The following is an 18,443-nucleotide window of genomic DNA, read 5'->3' as shown; positions in this document are numbered from 1 at the left end:
TCTGTATGTGTGTGTATACATGTGTGATACATGCACGTGTTCACTCTAAGGTACGGGCAGTAGTGTCGATCCATACGTGAGTTTTCTTCGCTCAAACGCCAACCAAGTGGGGAAAAAAAAAAAACAACAACACACAATGCGTGTCATACATACATTATAAAACAAACACTAAAATCAATTGGTAAAAAAATGAAAACTGGAAAGTGGTTTAAAATGGCTTTTTGTGTGAATACAACCCCAAATCACTCTCAAAACAAAACAAAAAAAAGGAAAATAAAAGAGGATTTTTTTCCCGTGTAGTTCTCAATAGTATTTTCCTTATCATATATTACTCTCTACGTTGAACCTATGTACATTATTGTGATGGGAACCTGTGAGTTGGTCAGTTTGGTTGTACAGCAAAGTGGAACGTCTAACACGGTTAAAGGAATCGTCCAGGGCTGCTGGATGATGTCACTCGCAATGGGCCAATGAGGAAGAGAGTAGCACAGAGGAGCTGTGGTGATGTCACACCAGCTGGCATTAATAAGGATGCTTGTAGCTTTTTGCTGACGGTCAAAATTAAAAAAAAATATATTATCAAGTCACTGCACTTAATATCATGAGCAAAAAAAAAAAAAAAAAAATCATTGCTTTTCTTTCTCTCTCTCTCTTTTTTTTTTTTTTTTTTTTTTTTTTTACATTTTCTATTTTTGCAGCACCCAAAGAGAAAGCTAAGGAGGGAAGTGAGGAATGGTTCAACTCCACCCGTCTGATTCAGGCCACGAAGCAAACCTCCCTTTACTTGTCTAAGATTGATAAATAAATTAAAGTATTGTCCCCTAAAACCCAAAAGGGTCCTATATACAAGTACAAATCATTTCCACTCCGTAATAACCCTCTTTTCTTTCGTTGCATTGTGAGGTTTTCGAGTCTCTGAATAAATCTCAGGGGGCCGTGGGGGGGGACACAGTTGGGTCCGTGAAGCTCGATTGCTTCGGTCAATAGCAAAAAAAAATAAAAAATAAAAAGAGCCAAGTCGGGAGGTTTTCATTCCTACAGCTTATGCCCTTTCTGAATCAAACACATGCACACGCGCTGGCAAGCGCATACAGCTTCTCACGCACACACACTCTCTCACACACACACACACACACACACACACACACACACACACACACACACACACACACACACACACACACACACACACACACACACACACACACACACACACACACCCTCAAACATCAGCACCCACATGTACACTACCACTCATTTTTTATAACTTCTCCCTCAGAATTTCCCCTCAAAGAGAGGACGGACCCTTTCTCAGTGTTTCTGCCCCCGTCTGGAAGTACGATGAGAGACAAAGTGAGGTTGTAAAGTGGGACAAATGTTCACCGGGAGGTGCAGTTCTCTGGGCAGTGAGCGGAAATATTCAGAGAGGGGGTGTGAGAGGCTGCGGTGGAGGAGGGAGAGGAGGGCTTGGAGTCCTGTGCTGTCGGTCGGAGGGTGGTTCCGGGTGTGGGGGGGGGGGGGGGGTCAGTGGGCGGGGTTTGGGGTGGCGAGAGGCTGGCCCGAGGCTCATGTGTCCCAGTTCATCCGGTCTGTGCTCTCCAGGGACAGGGACTTGGTCTTGTGTGGGGAGGCGGGACTGGGGGGGCTGCTGAAGGTGGAGCTGTTGGAGGCCGTCGAGTGGCGGGGGGAGTCCGAGTCCTGGAGGAGGAGAGGAGAGAAGGAACGGGAGAGAGAGGAGAGGAGAAAGAGGGAGTTTGAGATGAAGAAAGAAAGCAAGTGAAGTTTGGGGAGGGGGGGAAATAAAAGGGACAGGGGGAAAGCACATCGATTAGATGATGAAAGCAGTGCCTTATAACATTTATAACATATATAATTATATAATATATATAATTTAGAATTCAGATTCAGGGAACTGAAGACTAAGTGTCTGTCCGAGGGCTGATGAAAGGTAGAAAATAACTGACTGAGACACTTTACTAGGGCTGCACGTTAGGAGGAAAACATGCAATATCGTTGTTAAATATCGCAATAACAATATGACTTGCGATAAATAAACAGATATTAAAGAGTGATCAGTTCTGCATTTCTGCGGCTTTCAGCATTCTGCTAAGATACAACAAACTGCTCGTTGAATTTAAAACAAACCATTTCCAACATTCTTTTATTGAACAAATTAAACCTTGAATTGAATATAAAAGGCAGCGCTAAAAGACCATTACAGTTTAAAGTGCATATTCTTAAAGTCACAGCCAAGGAGCCTCTCTCTCTGATGCTTATTAATCTGCTGTTTGGGCCGGAGGACACATTGAACGTCAGATTATATCACATCACTTCCCCCCACCTCGTCTTCGAATACATTCCACATCATCAGCAGATGAACGGCTCAATTGAGCAGAAATGATCAGCTGAAGGAAAACAAACATGCAGGCCGGCCAGATGAGGACGGGGGGTGGGGGTGGGGGGGTGTGGTGGTTAAACCTTCACGCTGTACCTCACATACAGTACAGGACTCGCATGTGTGGAACGTATGGGATCCATTTAACTCAACACGGACATGACAGCCGCTGGCTCTCCTTCCCTTTGAAAGTAACAGAGGAGCGTAGAAGAGAGAACAGACCGGACGTACTGTGTGCCGTAGGATCGTCTTTCCACTTCAGTGCTCATGTCTTCACGTTAGGGGAGTTCTAATGATCTCATGGGCTGTATGAACACATCTCTTTCCTGTTCAGTGACTCCGTCTTTGATTGTACAACAATCGTCTCCTGTTTGGATCCGATCTGAACTCGTTTGGCCTAGAAAACTCCGAGAGGCACAACCGTCCGACTGTCTCCCTTCTACCGTCCGCGGCTGCGGCAAAAACAAGACTGTGGAGCTATGAAACGTCGCGCACTCACACAGGAGCCTTTCACAAGTCAATGGAGATGGGCAATTGTGTCTTTTTCATACATTTGCTCTTTAAAACTGAGGTTCGGGCAGAGTCTGCGTCTTTGGTAGGAGCACCGCCCAGCTACATTGTGTAAAAACCGTCGTCTAGGTGACATCGCATCAATCGCATCAATAATCAGTAATCAATCGCATGTATGATTGGACGCATTTTATCATCACATGGAGAGTCCTATCCTGCAGGGAGCACAGACTACGCCGCCCACTCAGTAGTCTATATCAGTCTGGCCTAGTTGTGCTCTGAGCTGGACAGCTCGCGGTTAGAAACATGGGCAGGCTGTCGGCGAGCCGTGTGGAAGCAGACATGCTCGGTGATTGTGGGAAGAATTATGCAAAATGTCCAAGCAGCAGCAGCGTTTTTTAACCAGCAACCAAAAAAAAAAAAAAAAAAAAAAAAAACGACAGAGGGCCAGGTGAGGGACAGGCTGATGGTGCAGCTGATGCTCCGGTGACAGATGTGACAAGCCATCAGATGGCGCTGCAGATGTGACGGAGCGGAGATGGTGCAGCGAGAGCGAAAGCCATGGCTAACAACACCCTCGCTGTGTGTGTGTTTTTTCCCCAAACGTGTTTGTGTATAGAGTTTGGAAATGATACAGTGTGGTTGTGCATGTGGGGTGCGTGTTCAGTGCCACGGTGATCTCAGTCTGTGTGTTTGGGTGCGGTCGTTGCAGCTGTTGACATTACCTTCATCTTACTAAGCAGGGTCCTTAAAGCCCTTTTCAGATCGGGGGTCTTCTCCGACGGTGAGACTGCCTGCCACTGCAGAGGAGAGTTCAGACTCAGCGCCCAGCCCACAGACAACATGCTGGGGTGGGAGGGGGGGGGGGGGAGGGGGGGCAAGGTACAGCTGAGTGAGGGTGGAGGGAGGCGAGGAATGGGGCAAATGAAGCTCACAGCATCCAGGCGTATGGGCCATGAGGATGAGGGAGCCACAGGACGGATGGCGGGCAGTTTGAGGGTGGGTGGGAGGCTGGGTGGGTGGGAGGGAGGGTGGGAGGCTGGGTGGGTGGGAGGGTGGGTGGGGGTAGAAGTTGCTATAAAACTGCACAAGCTATTGCAGTTACTGTCTGATCCTAGTTGCTTTATCTGTGTGTCTGTTTTGGAAATATACATAAACGTTGTTGCAGGGTTGCTATTGTAAACAGAAGCGACATGATGATTTTGACTAAGCGTCACCCCCCCCCCCTCCCCCCCCCTCACTCGACTTAGACCTTAGCTCTTAAACATGTGTACAGACCGTTGACGGGGGGTTGCTGGTGTCCCAGACACCATGGGGAGGTGCTAACAGGCCATACTGGGAGACGTTGACTTGCGTTCACTAGAAAGCGCTGACATCACAGGGAGCTAACCAATCAGAGCAGTGGGATAGGGGTGAGAGGCCTGCGGCCGGAGGCTGGGATGTTTGTGACGGATGGGATAGAGGGAGGAGTTGTTTTTTTTCTTCTTCAATGGGGGGAAACAATGTGATCGACTTTATTTTAAATATTCAATGAATTAATGTCTAGCTTCTACAATCGCATGGCAAGGAAACAAACATGATCTGCATTTGGACTTGTTCATACAAAGCTGATGTTGGGTTGACATGGACTCCGGATTTCAGATCTATAAAGTGGCTGCACAACAATCTGTCCAGTCAGATTGGCCCTGATTTGAACCAACTGTTAGTAGAAACTAAAGTGTGCAATTAAGACAGGGTTAGTTGTTTAAGGCTGTCCAGACCCATACAGTATATATATATATATAAAGATACAGTATTTTACATAAAGTCTTTTCGTGTTTACAGTCAACCGCACATGAAGCTGTATGTTCAGTTTCTATCTATTTACTGACCTCTCTGTCAAACTGCGAGAGTGGAGCATCAGCACAGTCCATGCCTCCGCCCGAGGACAGGGAGCTCTCCGAGGGAGAGGTCATGGTCTGCCGCTTGCCGTAGCTTCCTCCGGACATTTCTCTGCGCAGAGCGCTGCCGTTCTGGGAGGACGAGCCTGGGGAGAAAGGAGGAAGTCAGGGGGAAGCACCAAACATGATGCTACTATGCAGGGAAGGAGGCTGTTAGAGTGCCTCTGGTTCTAAGAGGAGTTATGGGCTGCTGTTACTCACGTATGCCCAGACCGCTGCTGGCGCTCATGGAACGGCCCGGCTCGGCCCGGTTCTTGGTGATGGAGGGGATGCTGACTGAACCGCTGAAGCCCGCACGGCTCTCCTGAACACGAACGTTCTGGTTTAAACACGCACAGAGAAAACACACAGACACACACACACACACACACACACACACACACACACACACAGAGTGCAGTGCAGGGGACAGGAGTGAGGAGGCTGCGGTGATACACTCTACATGCTCTACAGCTGAACACAGAAGTGGCCCTCATGTGATTGGCCAATGAGGTTTGGGCAGACAAGACGTGCATGCATGGTCTCCTTAAAACGCCACAGTCGGTCATGAGGAGCAAGGTGAGTGAACTTTAGAGGATGAAGGCATATGAGGATGAGGAGGTTCGTTATGGAATTCAAACAAGCTGTTTTTTAGGTCAGTTTACAAAAATAGGGCATATAATGGAAACTGTGCAACTTTCTCTGCTCAAATCCCAATGTTGGCATGCTACAGGAGACATCAAAAGATAAAGGACGGGGGGGGGGGGCTGGTTCTGTAGAAGCAGGTCGCCAAACACACACATCTCAAACAGTCCAAGTGTGTCTGTTTCAATATGTACGTAATACATAAGTTTGTGTGTGCCTCTGTATACGCATGTGTGTTTGCCAGTACATACATAAGTCTTGCATGCACATATATATACTGTATATAGTTTGTGTGTGTGTGTGTGTGTGTTTGTACAGTGTGTGTGTGTACATACCATGGGCAGGTCTTTAAGGATCTGGATCCCGTCTCCTGGTCCCATGTGGGCCACGTGGTTGAAGTTGGTGGGGTTGGAGATCAGCTTGTTCCTCATCTCTGGATCTCGCAGCATCTCTCTAGAATCACAAAGACACACAGACAACATGAGTAGAGGCCCAAAAAGGTTCAGAGTGAGACTGGAACCGACTGAGTGCAGCGGTGCAGACAGTCAGGCTAAGTGATAAAATGTGGCTTTAGTAGCCCACTCATCTAGTACTCACCTCCGTTAGCCATTAGTTGTACCTTAAGGGCAACAAACACAATACTGTTGTAAATAGGTTGCCATTTGGTTTTTGGTTTTTTCGACTTCTGCCAAACATCCACAACAAGTAATACTGGTTTTGGTTGCCCTTCATGCTCATTAATGAGAAGGCAAGTGTTCAAGCAAGTGTATTTGATGATTTTAGGGTTGAGTTAGTGTGTAGTTTTTACTACTTTTGCAACGATAAGCCTGCACATTTTATTAGCTTGTTGCAGTCTTAAAACATAGTGACGATCACAACAGTACTGCAGTGGTGCCAGTACTGTTATTAATTGGTCCAGGGGAAAAACAATAAAAATAAATAAATGTTAATCACTTTTAAATGAAAACACAGAAGAGAAAGTTAAGAAAACTTAACCTGGTAACAGAATTGCAAAAGCAAGAACAATTGTCAGGTAGTACAGGGCCAGTAAAAGTCTCCATGTGCCTCGCGCTGCAGCTAAACTACCTCCTCTGCTGAAGTCGCTCTTCCTCCGGCACCCTGAAGGAGAAGCGTCTCTTGTTGTTCATGCTGCGCACCATCTGCTTCCTGCTGTTGTCCGACGTCTCCGGGACGACCAGCTCGTCACCCTCTGGGAGATCACAACAAAAGCCACAGCCACGTTTTACGTCAAAAGACTACAAAGTGTCGCACATTTACTTTGGTGGTTGAGAGTGGCGTGGTCAAACTTTCTACTCTTACTCAAGTTGCTTTTGTTCTCCAAAAACAACAACATATAATGAGCAGAATAATGGTTACACAGTCACAAAATAGTTCACTGAGAGTTAAGGTCCTGCAATGACAACTGCAGCTCCACATCCTGCTGGAGCTAACTGTGGAAACGGCGATGAAGGGCAACAGCCAGATATAAACCACAATGGAATAAATCTTACACTGTATTGGGTCATTCTTGACATTTTTGCCGTTTTTAGCCGTGTGCTGTTCACACAACACACTCCTGTCAATCCTTACCGGCCATCTTGTTTCTAAAGTAGATGAGCCGGACTGTTTCCAGTCCCAGCAGGTTCAGAGAGCCGTCGACGTTCAGAGGTCGCACCTGAAGGGGGGGGGGAAAGCAGAGAAATCTATCATTAATCTATTTTTCACATCTGATTTCTGATCAATAATCATCTGTTTTAGTCTAGAAATTGACTCTATTATGTAAAGCATCCAATCCACCAGGTGGAGCCAGAGATGTCACCACTTGTCTAAACTTCCCAACAATCCAAGGCAAGGCAATTCATTTTTAATTTTTTATAGCATAATTCAGATATAAAGGTAATTTAAAGTGATTTACTAAAGGCATACCATACAAAGCGGTAGTAAACAGTAGATTTAAAACCAACTTTAGAAGCACAGAAGTGTAGGAACGACCATCTCTTTTTTTGGGGGGATTTTTAGGCCTTCATTTAAATAGGAGAGCGTAAGACCTGGTGACGCGAAAGTGTGTGAAATTCAATGTAGGCTAGGTGGTAGTGTGCCTGCGTAGGACCTTCCTTCTACTACTCTCCCTAGTAGCGCAAAACCAAAACATGGCGAAGCCAACAACAAAAGCTGACAATTTTGTCTGGACAGACGAGGAGGTGGAGTTATTGCTCCCGAACAACCTTAGATTACAAAGCCACAACAGGGCGTGGACTGGGAGTCCTGCTAGTCAAAATATATAGACATATGGACCGAAGTTCTTCAGCAGTATCCTGTACATGGAGGGACCTCATATCCACACGAGAAAGACGCTATCTGGAAAAGTCAGACATCATCAAAGCTGAAAGCCATCCGGACCAAGTATAGCCAGGCTGTGGATACCCAACGGGGGAGTGGCCATGGACCATATTTTGATTTATGTAACGAAATATGGGGTGGGTCGCCAGCCACCACAACAATACACAACACAGCAGATCGGAGCACAACTTTGCGTTTTTATCCTTTAGATGGGAACGCGACGGTGGAACATTTTTTAAAAAAGGAACACGCCGACTTATTGGGACTTTAGCTTATTCTTCTTATACTTCTGCTACTTGGGCGGAGTGATACGCTTGCAGCACCTGAGAAGCCCCGAGCAGAGAGTAGCAGTGCTTCGCCTTTCTGAGAATATAGTTCCCAGTTTATATACGGTTAGAACAGGGGTCGGCAACCTTTTTGATATGAAGTGCCCTTTTCAAAATTTCTTGTTTATTAGTGTATCATGTCAACATTAAATTTAATTATGACATCACATCAAAATGTAATATCCAGGGAATCTGTAATTTTATTCCATAGCAACATTTGATAACATTTATTTCTCATAATCAGGTCCTTGTAGTTATTATTATTGTATAGTATTATTATGATTATGGAAACATGTTTTTGGTATGCAGCGTCCTGATTGGTAGAAAATGGACTGACAAAAATATCACTGTCAAAGAGCCTGAAGAAAAGTTGAGGCCAACTTTATGATGAATGGACTGATAAGCAGGTCCTGTATGCCTCATTTTCAATGAATCGATGCTAAAATAATAATAACACAACCAGCATCATTATCAACAATGAAGAACGCGAACATAACGACTGCGTCATTCACGTCCATATTAAGTAGCCACATGTCTTTGTTTTGGTCTTATAATGCATCCATATTTACCGCTCCAGCGGAGAGGATGGTTTCTTCAGCCAGCTTAAGTTTATAAGAATTTGTCAAAATTTCAAGATTCCCTGCAAACTAAGATAAACAGACTACAAACCGACAGCTTCTGCTTTAGCTTGTTTTGTAAAAATTAGCTATTTGCAGAGTAGAGCTGTGTTTGCAGAGTAGAGCTGTGTTTGCGTAAAACAGCGCAGCGGACAAGAGTGGACTGAGCAGACAGAGCAGATTGAAATATCGCTTTCTACATGTTTATGCCGGTCTACACAGGTGAGTGCATTAATAAGTATTGGCTTTTAACTCACAAAGGTTTTAATGTAGCCTACTTACAGTAACAAGACTAGCGTTAGTTCATCTGCCCCAGCGGCTGCTGGTAATCCTCTTTGTATTGTTCCCAGTCAGAGATATGAATCAATCAAACTACCGTAAATAACTGTGAACGTTGTAATTTGGCATGCGGATGAGAGAGTGCTTCAGCATTTCAACCATGATTTCAACACATCACTAACTCTCTTGCATGCATATTGCCAGCGTGCCATTGGTTAAGGTCCCGCGTGCCCATGGTGGCACGCGTGCCTAAGGTTGCCGACCCCTGGGTTAGAAGATGGCTGTGTCTCATGTGACCTTGTTATTTGTACACGCTGTGACTATACAAATTACAACATGTAAATAGGAACATTTTGGTGTTATTTTGTCACTTATTTGGAGCAGCAGGCTAGTTGGAACCAGTTACCTCCAAGATCTGTGCTAGGCTAAGCTACCGGTGGAGCCGTCAGACAGTTACAACACACACGGAGATGAGAAGGGTATGTATGGACTTATCTAACTCTGGGGGTTACGGTGAATAAGCTAAAGTCCCAATAAGTCGGCGTGTCCCTTTAAGATTTCCACTCTGGAGGGTGGTTTCACTGTTTTTTTTTTTTTGCATTTTTAAGCCCCAAAATCGCCGTCGCCATCTAAACGAAAGGCACACCTGATAAAATATTTTTTCCTTTTCACCCGCAAGCGTTGTTGTGTAAACAGGCCCTAAAAGCGGCTTCTGCATGTTTGGTTCTTCACCTGGGGACAGTGAGCAAGCCTGTCCCAGATGGTCTTAAAACTCTGAAAGGCCTCGTAAACAGAACAGCTTATCAGAATATGACATTCATGTCACAATCACGACAGGCCAAAGTCCACAGCACTGACCTTCTTGAGAGGGATGGTCTGGATCCACTCCATGGTGTTGACGTCAAACACATCGATGGCGTTCTCACTGTACACCGACAGGTAGGGGGCGTTGTAGCCTGGACAAAAAGGGAAACCTCATTTGTTTTCTAAATCTGCATTTTAAAATTTAAATCCCCACATACGCTGACATTAATTCCTGCACTCACAAGCAGAGGTGGGAACAGCCGGCCACATCAGCTCCTGCTGCCGCGACCGGCGGCCCTGGGAGTCCACGTAGACGCCGATGGCGCTGAAGCACAGCAGCAGCTCCTTGCTGGAGATCTCCACGGCACAGAGGGCGTCCAGGCTCTGCTGGGGGATGAAGGCCAGGGTGTGGTCCTCGGGGTGGAGCAGGTTGACAGGGGCCGTGTCGCCGTGGACACTGTCGTGGTCATCGCAGAGTTAAGATTTATTAAGAGATAAATCCATTTATACATTATTTATATATACGAGAAGCGACTGTTCAGTCTAAACAACGTGGCAGCTTCCACGGATGAGAGGAGCGTAGCTATCGCGCAAGTCTCTGAAAGTATTCCTTCGTTGAAAGAAGAGCAAAAAACGGCACTGGAGGCTTTTCTCGGAGGAAAAGATGTTTTTGCCCTTCTCCCAACTGGTTTCGGCAAGAGTTTGATCTGATTGGTTGATTTGGCCCGTCTATCACCAACAGAGGTGGTGATAGACAGATGGTTTATCCAATCAGCTATTTTCGCCCCTTCCCAAAAGTTCTCCAACGGAAAGTTCCCAGATGGATATGCCAAGCAAATGCGAAGCGATCCATCTGGCGGAGTCAGGTTATCTTAACATAAGGTAACAATAAAAAACAGACATAAAACCCATTAGGGGAACACCTCCACTGCACATAGATCAGCCAGTTAGCAGGTAGAGTACCTGTAGCGGGTGAAGCCAGACTGATATCCTACATAGAGCCGCTCGCTGAGCAGACCAATCCACTGAACGGGCCCCGGGGCCTGCACCTCTCGCAGCCGACGGTGACGGGCTTTACTCTTATTCACCTGGAGTGCAGGAGGACAGAGTGGTTTTTGCAACAGCAAAAAAATATGAATAAAAAAATATATATAAATCATTTCAGAGGCTTAAACACAATAATATATATAATAACTATTTGGAGAACTGATCAACAGTAATAAACGGTGCTCTCGGACCTCGTAGCAGATGATTTGTCTCTTCATGGCCACGCAGAGGCAGGTGAGCGAGCTGTTGCGGACGGGGCCAGAGACAATGGTCTGGCAGCCCTTTGTCTCAGCCAGCTTGTAGGACTCGGTCTCGCGGCCGTCCAAGGCCTGCGTGGGGAAGAGGCGGACGTGACGGTTCCTGCCGGAGATGACCGCCAGCAGCTGCTCCTGGAGAATCAGGTCGATGTGGTGTACCTTCTTGTTGTCCCCCACCCGGATTATTTCTGAAAGGAAGGACGGAGGGAGAAGACAGGACGTGGTGAAGACAAGAGAGAGAAGCAGTAGCAGGCAGTTTTGGGAGTGACATTGGAACAGAAATAGGCAGTTGTTGGGAGGGTCATAAAAAAAGAGGCTGTGCAATTAATAGAAATGTAATAATGATTATGATTTTGGCTCCCAATGATCACAAAAACGGAATAATCGAGAAAAACAATTATTTAGCTCATTACGTTTTGAAAGTAAACTCTTATTTTCTCTTTTTGTTCTGAATGAAAAAATTAAGTTTAAATAGGAAAAATATCAAGGCAAATTTAACAGTTGTGTTTTTTTTTTTTACTGTTGATTTATTTAACTTTTTCCACTGTTTTTTAAGTTCAATAACTGCGAAATCTTTCCAGAAGTAAACGAGTAATCATGTTAAATTATCGTGATTTCAATTTTGACCAAAAATAATCGTGATTATATTTTTTTTCCATAATCGAGCAGCCCTAACAGAATGCGAACACATTTAAAAACTGCAACAAGGGGAGGAACAAAACAAGCACACAGAACAGTTCTTAAAGAGTGGATCTTACCATCTTTGGTGACGTGGATGACAAAAAGGCCTTCCTCGTTGCCCAGGGCGACACGCTCGTGATCTGAGGGCAAAGCAAATAAAGCAAGACGGCCATTTCAGTGCCAGTAAGGGGACAGAAAAGGGCCTTCTGTGCAGGAAATCTGCTGGTTCCTATTTTCATAACATGGTTGAAGCCAAACAGCTGGAACTCAAGAGTTTCTCTGATCTATTAGCTGTAAAAAAAACAACAACAAAAAAACTACTCTTGGCTGCAAATACATGAAGAAGGAGCTATCTACTGTTGAGATAACGACTGCATAGAGATCCGATGATAGGGATGATAAAAAGGGAGTACATGCATCTGGGTCCCAGATGCACGTACTATCTGGGATCTTGATTAGCGGTGACATACAGTATTATAATTGCTTCCAATAAACCTGTGTAGTACTCTGTGTTTTATGGAGTGTTCGAAGGCCCACCTATGATAGCAGCAGACTGTGTGGTCTTGATGAGCGGCAGGGTGCTGTCGTACGCCTCCTTGGGGACGTAGACAAAGCGCTCCTTGAGCTTGTTCTTCTTGAGGATGCGGTGGAGCTCGTTGAGGAGGCCCACCCATTTGTTCCTCTCCTGGTCGCTGTCGGCCAGGATCAGGATGGAGGGCTTGTGGTTGCTGGAGGGGGAGAGCTGGGACGCGGTCACCTGAGGATTTGAAGAGGGACAGGGGTAAAGTCCCATCAGGTGTTAAATAGTATTTAAGAATTTAGGGGGATTCCGGTTATTTTGAAACTGTTGGTTGCTTAAAAAAACAAGCAACAAGACAACTTACTCTGAATATACAGGGGATGTCTTTGCGGCTGGCGTGGATGACATCAGAGGCCAGGACAGAACTGACTGAAAACTCTTCATCCCTAGATGACAGGAATGAGATCAAAGGTTAGACACACAGGACCTAAAGTTGCAATGATTAGTCTATTATTCCATTAGTTGATCGGCAGAAAATTATATTTGATAACTGGTTAATCACGTCTGTCATTTTTATCGCAAAAAATGTCAAACATTTTCTAGTTTCAGCTTCTAAATGATGTGCTGTTTTTCTTTGTCATATATAGCAGTAAACCAATTTGGGTTTTTTTTAGACTGTTGGTCAGTCAACAGTGTAATTGTTCTATTGTTTCATTGCAGTACACAGTAAACTACCTAGACGCAGCTGAACATCCAGGATAGTCAGATTTATAAAATCACTAAGAAGAGTTGCTGCACTTCTCCTACCTCATATCTATGACTTGGCTGACTACTACACTTGGTTGCGTTGCTTTTCCTTCTCCCAGTTCGTAGAGGAACAGCTTGAAGTCACACACCACAGCCATCGCCCTCTGCCAACCCTTCTTCACCCCTGTAGGTTTGGGCACCTAGGACAGACAAAGAGACATGGTTGAGTGACATAATGCGTGGTTGGTAGTTGAAATGCCTTCTACAGTGTTTAATGTAAAAGGTACCAATTCCCACTCAGGTATATTTGTGCAGTGGTCTTCAACATTTTTCCAGCTAAGGACCCCTTAACAGAGAGAGAGAGACGGATCAGGGACCCCCTACTACATGTTGTATATAATTAGGTTGCGTGATAAGTTAGGCCTACAATAACGTGTGGGCAGCCTAAGGCCTTTATACATACCTTTTTAGTGCATAGAATACTAAGCTATTAAAATATTTGTTGCCACGATTTTATGAATCATGTTTTAATTATAAACAGTGACTCCTCTGGATTAAGTACTGTATCTGTGCATGGCTACCTTAGTGAGTACCTTTAGGCCAGTAAGCCTATCATAATTTTTTTCACAAATAGGCTGATTTATATTTGCTAATAATATGTTGGATTCATGTTAAGACATTTCAGTTAGTTTTTTTAACCTTAGCCCCCCTGCAGTGACTCTGAGGACCCCTAGGGGCCCCAGACCCCCTGTTGAAGATCTCTGCTCTAGTGTAAGCCGGCATGGTACTGTGAGAAACCTGAAATCCAAGTGTCCACTAAAAGCTACAGTTCATGGTTACCTTTGTGTGGATTTGGGAAGAAATCAGGGGGAGTAAAAGTTGATTTGGTTAAGTAAACAACTCAGAAACCAGCTCATCTCAAGCTCTCCAAAAATCTGCATCGTTTTCAACCGAGTATTCAGTTCTCCGAGTCACTATCTGGGACCAAAGACAAGCAGGGCTTTTTTCTCTCACTCACCCTGACGTGGCCTTCATACGCAGTACCAATACCCCTCTGAGGGTCGATACCCAGCGGGCCCTTGGTCTGGTCCTGGGGCACGGGACACACAGCCGGAGCCTTGTCCGCACATGTTACATGGCAGGAGAAGTTACACACTGGACAAGGAGACAGACGGAGACAAGATGGGGACAAACAAGATGTTCAACCGATCAAGTATCCGATTTTAAAATCAATGAAAAGACAAACTAGCTTTGCGGTTTTGTCATGTTACCATGGATGTTTGTTAAACTTGAAAATATAAACTGGAATCATTATAGTAACAGATTATGCAGGTTTTGGGGTGTGTTATAGAGATTTCATGGTGGTGTCAATGGCCAGAACACAGTTTACAAGTTTAGATCCCATCTACTGTGTTTTCCTTCACCTTACGCTATTCCTGTCCTTACCTTCACAGGTACAGCCTTGACGTATGAGCCCCACCATGAGGGAAGTGCACTGGTTACACTTAGTGGGCGTGGTGAATGACTTCACCACAAACTGATGTGCTTTGGGCTGTGGAGTGCATGAAGGAATGAGCATGAATGAGTAACAGAGACATAATCAGTGGTTATTAAAATAGCACGATGTCTGTTTAACAATGAAGTGGGATCCTACAGAAAAATGTCTAACCTTAGGGGAGGAGCGTCCAATACTGCCGTAACCCCCTGAGCGCATGGTGGGGGTCTGGACTGTACGAGGAGGATGGTCTATCAACTGCATGATAGAACACACAAAAAACATTTAGCAGTGAGGTACTGTATCTTGGCTGTTCTTTTTATTTGGTTTTATCCAATGTATGAGTGACATAAAACTTAATTAAATAGCTTTCCAAGGTCAAAAAGCAAGGACAAGACATTCTGTAAGTTAAGTCAGAGGTAATGATTGAGATGACGAAGTTAGAGCTGGCAATTCATTCAAAATTTGTCTACCGTTTCCCTCAGGCTCCTATTAGTACAATATGAGCAATGCGATTGCCTGCAGTTTCATATTATCTGTTCACATTCATAGTTAAACTAGCTTTAAGATGACTCCATTATTCATTTTTATTATGAGGAACTTGCGAGTCATATCTGCTTCCAATTTGGTTTACAAGCACAACAAGTCCCAATTAGGACACTGGTATTTACTTGCAGCACCATATTAGACAACAGTCTGAGAACACACCAAGTTCAATTTAAATTGGAGTCTACAGCTGGCCTCAATGTTGGCTTTTACACTGCGCTGCTCCCATTTCTCCATAATGAGTTACTAAGAATTGAGTTACTCGCTATTCACAAGGCCTGACCTATTTGACAAACTCAGCATTGTGAGTGGCTCTGAGTAACCGTTTCAGTTGAACCTTCATTGCAAATTGTCAATTGAATCGGTATGAGGAATATTTGGACAGATTCTTTTCTCGTTCCTCGACATGCCAGACACACAGATGCCATGTTCGGAGAGAGGCAACTGAGGCTAAACTAGATCTTCTTAATCAAAACAAATCTAGATAAGGATTTCTATATATGGTGAAAGGATAGGAAAATACATCCCACCAAAGTTCTCTTGTACTCGGATATCTTCTACGGGCCTTTTCACACCAACAGTTCATTTGTTCTGGTCTGAATCGGTTGATGAGTTTGTAAACTTGGGAGAGATTTCCCCTTGGTTCGGTTTCATTTCACAGCTGGAAAAATCCAAGCGTACCAAAATGGCTCATTACAAACCACGCAAGAATGTGCACTCCGCTCACGTGTCAGGGGCGGGAGTAAAAAAAGTCAATACAGGAAGAAGGTCCTATGTTCTGGACTAGTGCATATTTCTTCCATCTCCATGGTCAAACCAGCATTTTTTCATTTAAATAAGCAGACACTGTTCCGCGAGCAACGTTACTACGTCTGCTCTGGTCACTGAGACTTTGCTCTGCTGTGCCGGTGTCTCCAACTTTAGCAGCGGCTGGTTTGACCACGAAGATGTGAGTGACGGATGACGAGCTTGACCGCAGTCTATTTCTGTGAAAGAAACACAGCAAGCTGCTACAGTTTGTATGTTTTGCCGCATTGCAGATTGCAAAGCAGATCTGACTACAGGAAGCATACAGGGAACACCTCATGAAGGAGGTCTCGGTACGTTTGTTTGGTCCACTTTTGGTGCACGTCCCGAGTGCGATTGCCGCATTCACACATGCCCAAATGAACCGCACCACAGGAGAAAACAAACCGTACTACTGAACCAAACTAAATGAGGCAGGTGTGAAAGCCCCCTACATCTATCTTGCTAGTAGGACACCAGCCTCTATTCAAAAACAAGTTTTGCCCAGAATAAGGGATTGTCTGACCTCTATGGGCTCCATATCACTAGCCATGGAGGGTGACCGCGATCGCGACTTGAGGTGGGACTTAGGGTCATCTTCCCGGGATGGAGTGTTGGAGGGGGTGAAGTTATCCATAGAGTCCACCTGAGGAGAGAGAGGCATGATGGAAGACCGGGAGAGGACACAGGGAAAAGTAAGAAAGGATAAGTGAGAAAAAAAGAACAAAAAGAAGCCGAAGAGGGGAGTATAAAAAAAATAATAATGAGGATGGGAGGAGGAAAAGAGGATGAGAAATGAAGAGGAACAAGGTGGTGAGGAGGCAGATGGACAGAGAAGGATGGGAGGAGGTAGGGAAGGAGACAGAGGGAAAGAAGTAGAGTGTTAGTTAAACCAAACAAACCAGAGAACAATATAGCACATCCATGCGTAGAGAGAAGGAGCAGGTGCCAATACACAAATGGAAAACAGTATACACAGATATTGTGGTCAAGATACTTTCAAAGTTACAGAGAAAAACCGACCACAACTTTATTGCCCCCCATGAAAACACATCACAGCCCAATGACCATGCTAATGTGAGACACCACAAGCGTATACCATACACCATGCATGGCCATTTACAAAGCTATGCTGAAGAATAAAAACAAAAAACATACCGACACCAATGCACACAGGCTGCAGACATATCAATATCCGATGTAATTAAAATGTGGAAAATGAATAAAGACATTAATGCCTTTGATGACACAACACACATTTTTCAGAACCCCTGCCATGCAATCAGACAGCCACAGAAAACATACACAGGAAATGCACACGCAAATTAAAGAGCAACATAACGAGACAGCACATTTAGAAAGGCTCAATGAGATCATAGAGTGCAGTGATGGTGCTTACACGTCTGCCTTTGCTAGCTGGGCCAACGGAGGGCGAGCGCTTCAGTGGCAGGAGAGGCAGAGTGTGGCAGAGACAGAGAGATGAGTGAATATCAGAAAGGCTGTCTAGCAGAGTTGAAAACACATAATTAAACAAACTGAGGGAGAAACATTAAAATTGTAAGATAAGCCTGTATTGTATCAAATCAGTGGTTCCCAGCCTTATTTAGCTTGATAACACTATTAAACACCATATGGCCATTTATTCTCTTAACTGTTTGATCGGTTTATCGTATTATTACTTTTAACTATCTATCAAATATTCGATTAGCCTACTTTTAGCTAACTCTATTCAATGTTTTTTCCGTTACTTTAGCTAACTGTCAACTGTTTGTTACTTTAGCTAACTCTATTCAATGTTTTTCCGTTACTTTAGCCAACTCTGTCAACTGTTTCTGTTACTTAAGCTAACTCTATCAATTGTTTATCCGTTACTTTAGCTAACTCTATCAACTGTTTATCAGTTACTTTAGCTAACTCTGTCAACAGTTTCTGTTACTTTAGCTAACTCTATCAACTGTTTATCCGTTACTTTAGCTAACTCTGTCAACGGTTTCTGTTACTTTAGCTAACTCTATCAACTGTTTATCCGTTACTTTAGCTAACTCTGTCAACTGTTTGTTACTTTAGCTAATTCTATCAACTGTTTATCTGTTACTTTAGCCAACTATCAACTGTTTATCCATTACTTCAGCAAATTTTATCAACTGTTACTTTAGCTAACTCTGTCAACTGTTTATCCATTACTTTTGCCAACTATTTTAGCTGTTTTGTTTATCCGTTACTTTAGTTAACTCTATCAACTATTTTCCATTACTTTTATCTATTTTAGCTGTTTATCCGTTACTTTTAGCTAACTTTCAAATGTTTATCTATTACTTTTAGCTAAAGTTACCAAATATTTAGCCATTACTTTAAGCTAACTATTTTAGCTATTTATTCATTACTTTTTGCTAACTGTATCAAATGTTTATCCATCTATTTTTTAGTTAACTATATTAACTGCTTCTTCAATATCTTTAACCATATATTTCAACTATTTAGCCTTACATTTTTGCATTTACTTTTATATTCCTTTAAATCATTTTTGTT

General features: G+C 44.0%; 1 protein-coding gene across 4 annotated transcripts in view; it reads right to left on the bottom strand.

Annotated features, from left to right (window-relative positions):
• Positions 1-658: 658 nt before the first annotated feature.
• Positions 659-18,443, bottom strand: part of cdc42bpab (CDC42 binding protein kinase alpha (DMPK-like) b) — a 106,368-nt gene continuing 88,583 nt past the window's right edge. Inside the window, exons 25-44 of one of the 4 annotated variants that reach the window (XM_028605388.1) lie at positions 17,314-17,352; positions 16,441-16,560; positions 14,757-14,840; positions 14,534-14,639; positions 14,106-14,242; positions 13,148-13,287; positions 12,705-12,786; positions 12,358-12,577; positions 11,898-11,960; positions 11,074-11,327; positions 10,799-10,923; positions 10,078-10,292; positions 9,890-9,987; positions 7,060-7,144; positions 6,556-6,679; positions 5,805-5,922; positions 5,047-5,164; positions 4,777-4,931; positions 3,631-3,705; positions 659-1,698 (exon numbers count right to left, since the gene is read on the bottom strand). In XM_028605388.1, the coding sequence (XP_028461189.1) occupies positions 1,567-1,698; positions 3,631-3,705; positions 4,777-4,931; positions 5,047-5,164; positions 5,805-5,922; positions 6,556-6,679; positions 7,060-7,144; positions 9,890-9,987; positions 10,078-10,292; positions 10,799-10,923; positions 11,074-11,327; positions 11,898-11,960; positions 12,358-12,577; positions 12,705-12,786; positions 13,148-13,287; positions 14,106-14,242; positions 14,534-14,639; positions 14,757-14,840; positions 16,441-16,560; positions 17,314-17,352 (2,490 nt within the window). In that variant the 3' untranslated portion in view covers positions 659-1,566. The remainder of the gene's footprint in view (positions 1,699-3,630; positions 3,706-4,776; positions 4,932-5,046; positions 5,165-5,804; positions 5,923-6,555; positions 6,680-7,059; positions 7,145-9,889; positions 9,988-10,077; positions 10,293-10,798; positions 10,924-11,073; positions 11,328-11,897; positions 11,961-12,357; positions 12,578-12,704; positions 12,787-13,147; positions 13,288-14,105; positions 14,243-14,533; positions 14,640-14,756; positions 14,841-16,440; positions 16,561-17,313; positions 17,353-18,443) is intronic. The other 3 variants (XM_028605389.1, XM_028605390.1, XM_028605391.1) reach the window with 3 other exon arrangements.

Source organism: Perca flavescens, chromosome 18 (genome assembly GCF_004354835.1).
Source record: "Perca flavescens isolate YP-PL-M2 chromosome 18, PFLA_1.0, whole genome shotgun sequence".
Classification (NCBI taxonomy): domain Eukaryota; kingdom Metazoa; phylum Chordata; class Actinopteri; order Perciformes; family Percidae; genus Perca; species Perca flavescens.
This window is presented reverse-complemented; position numbering and strand designations above follow the sequence as displayed.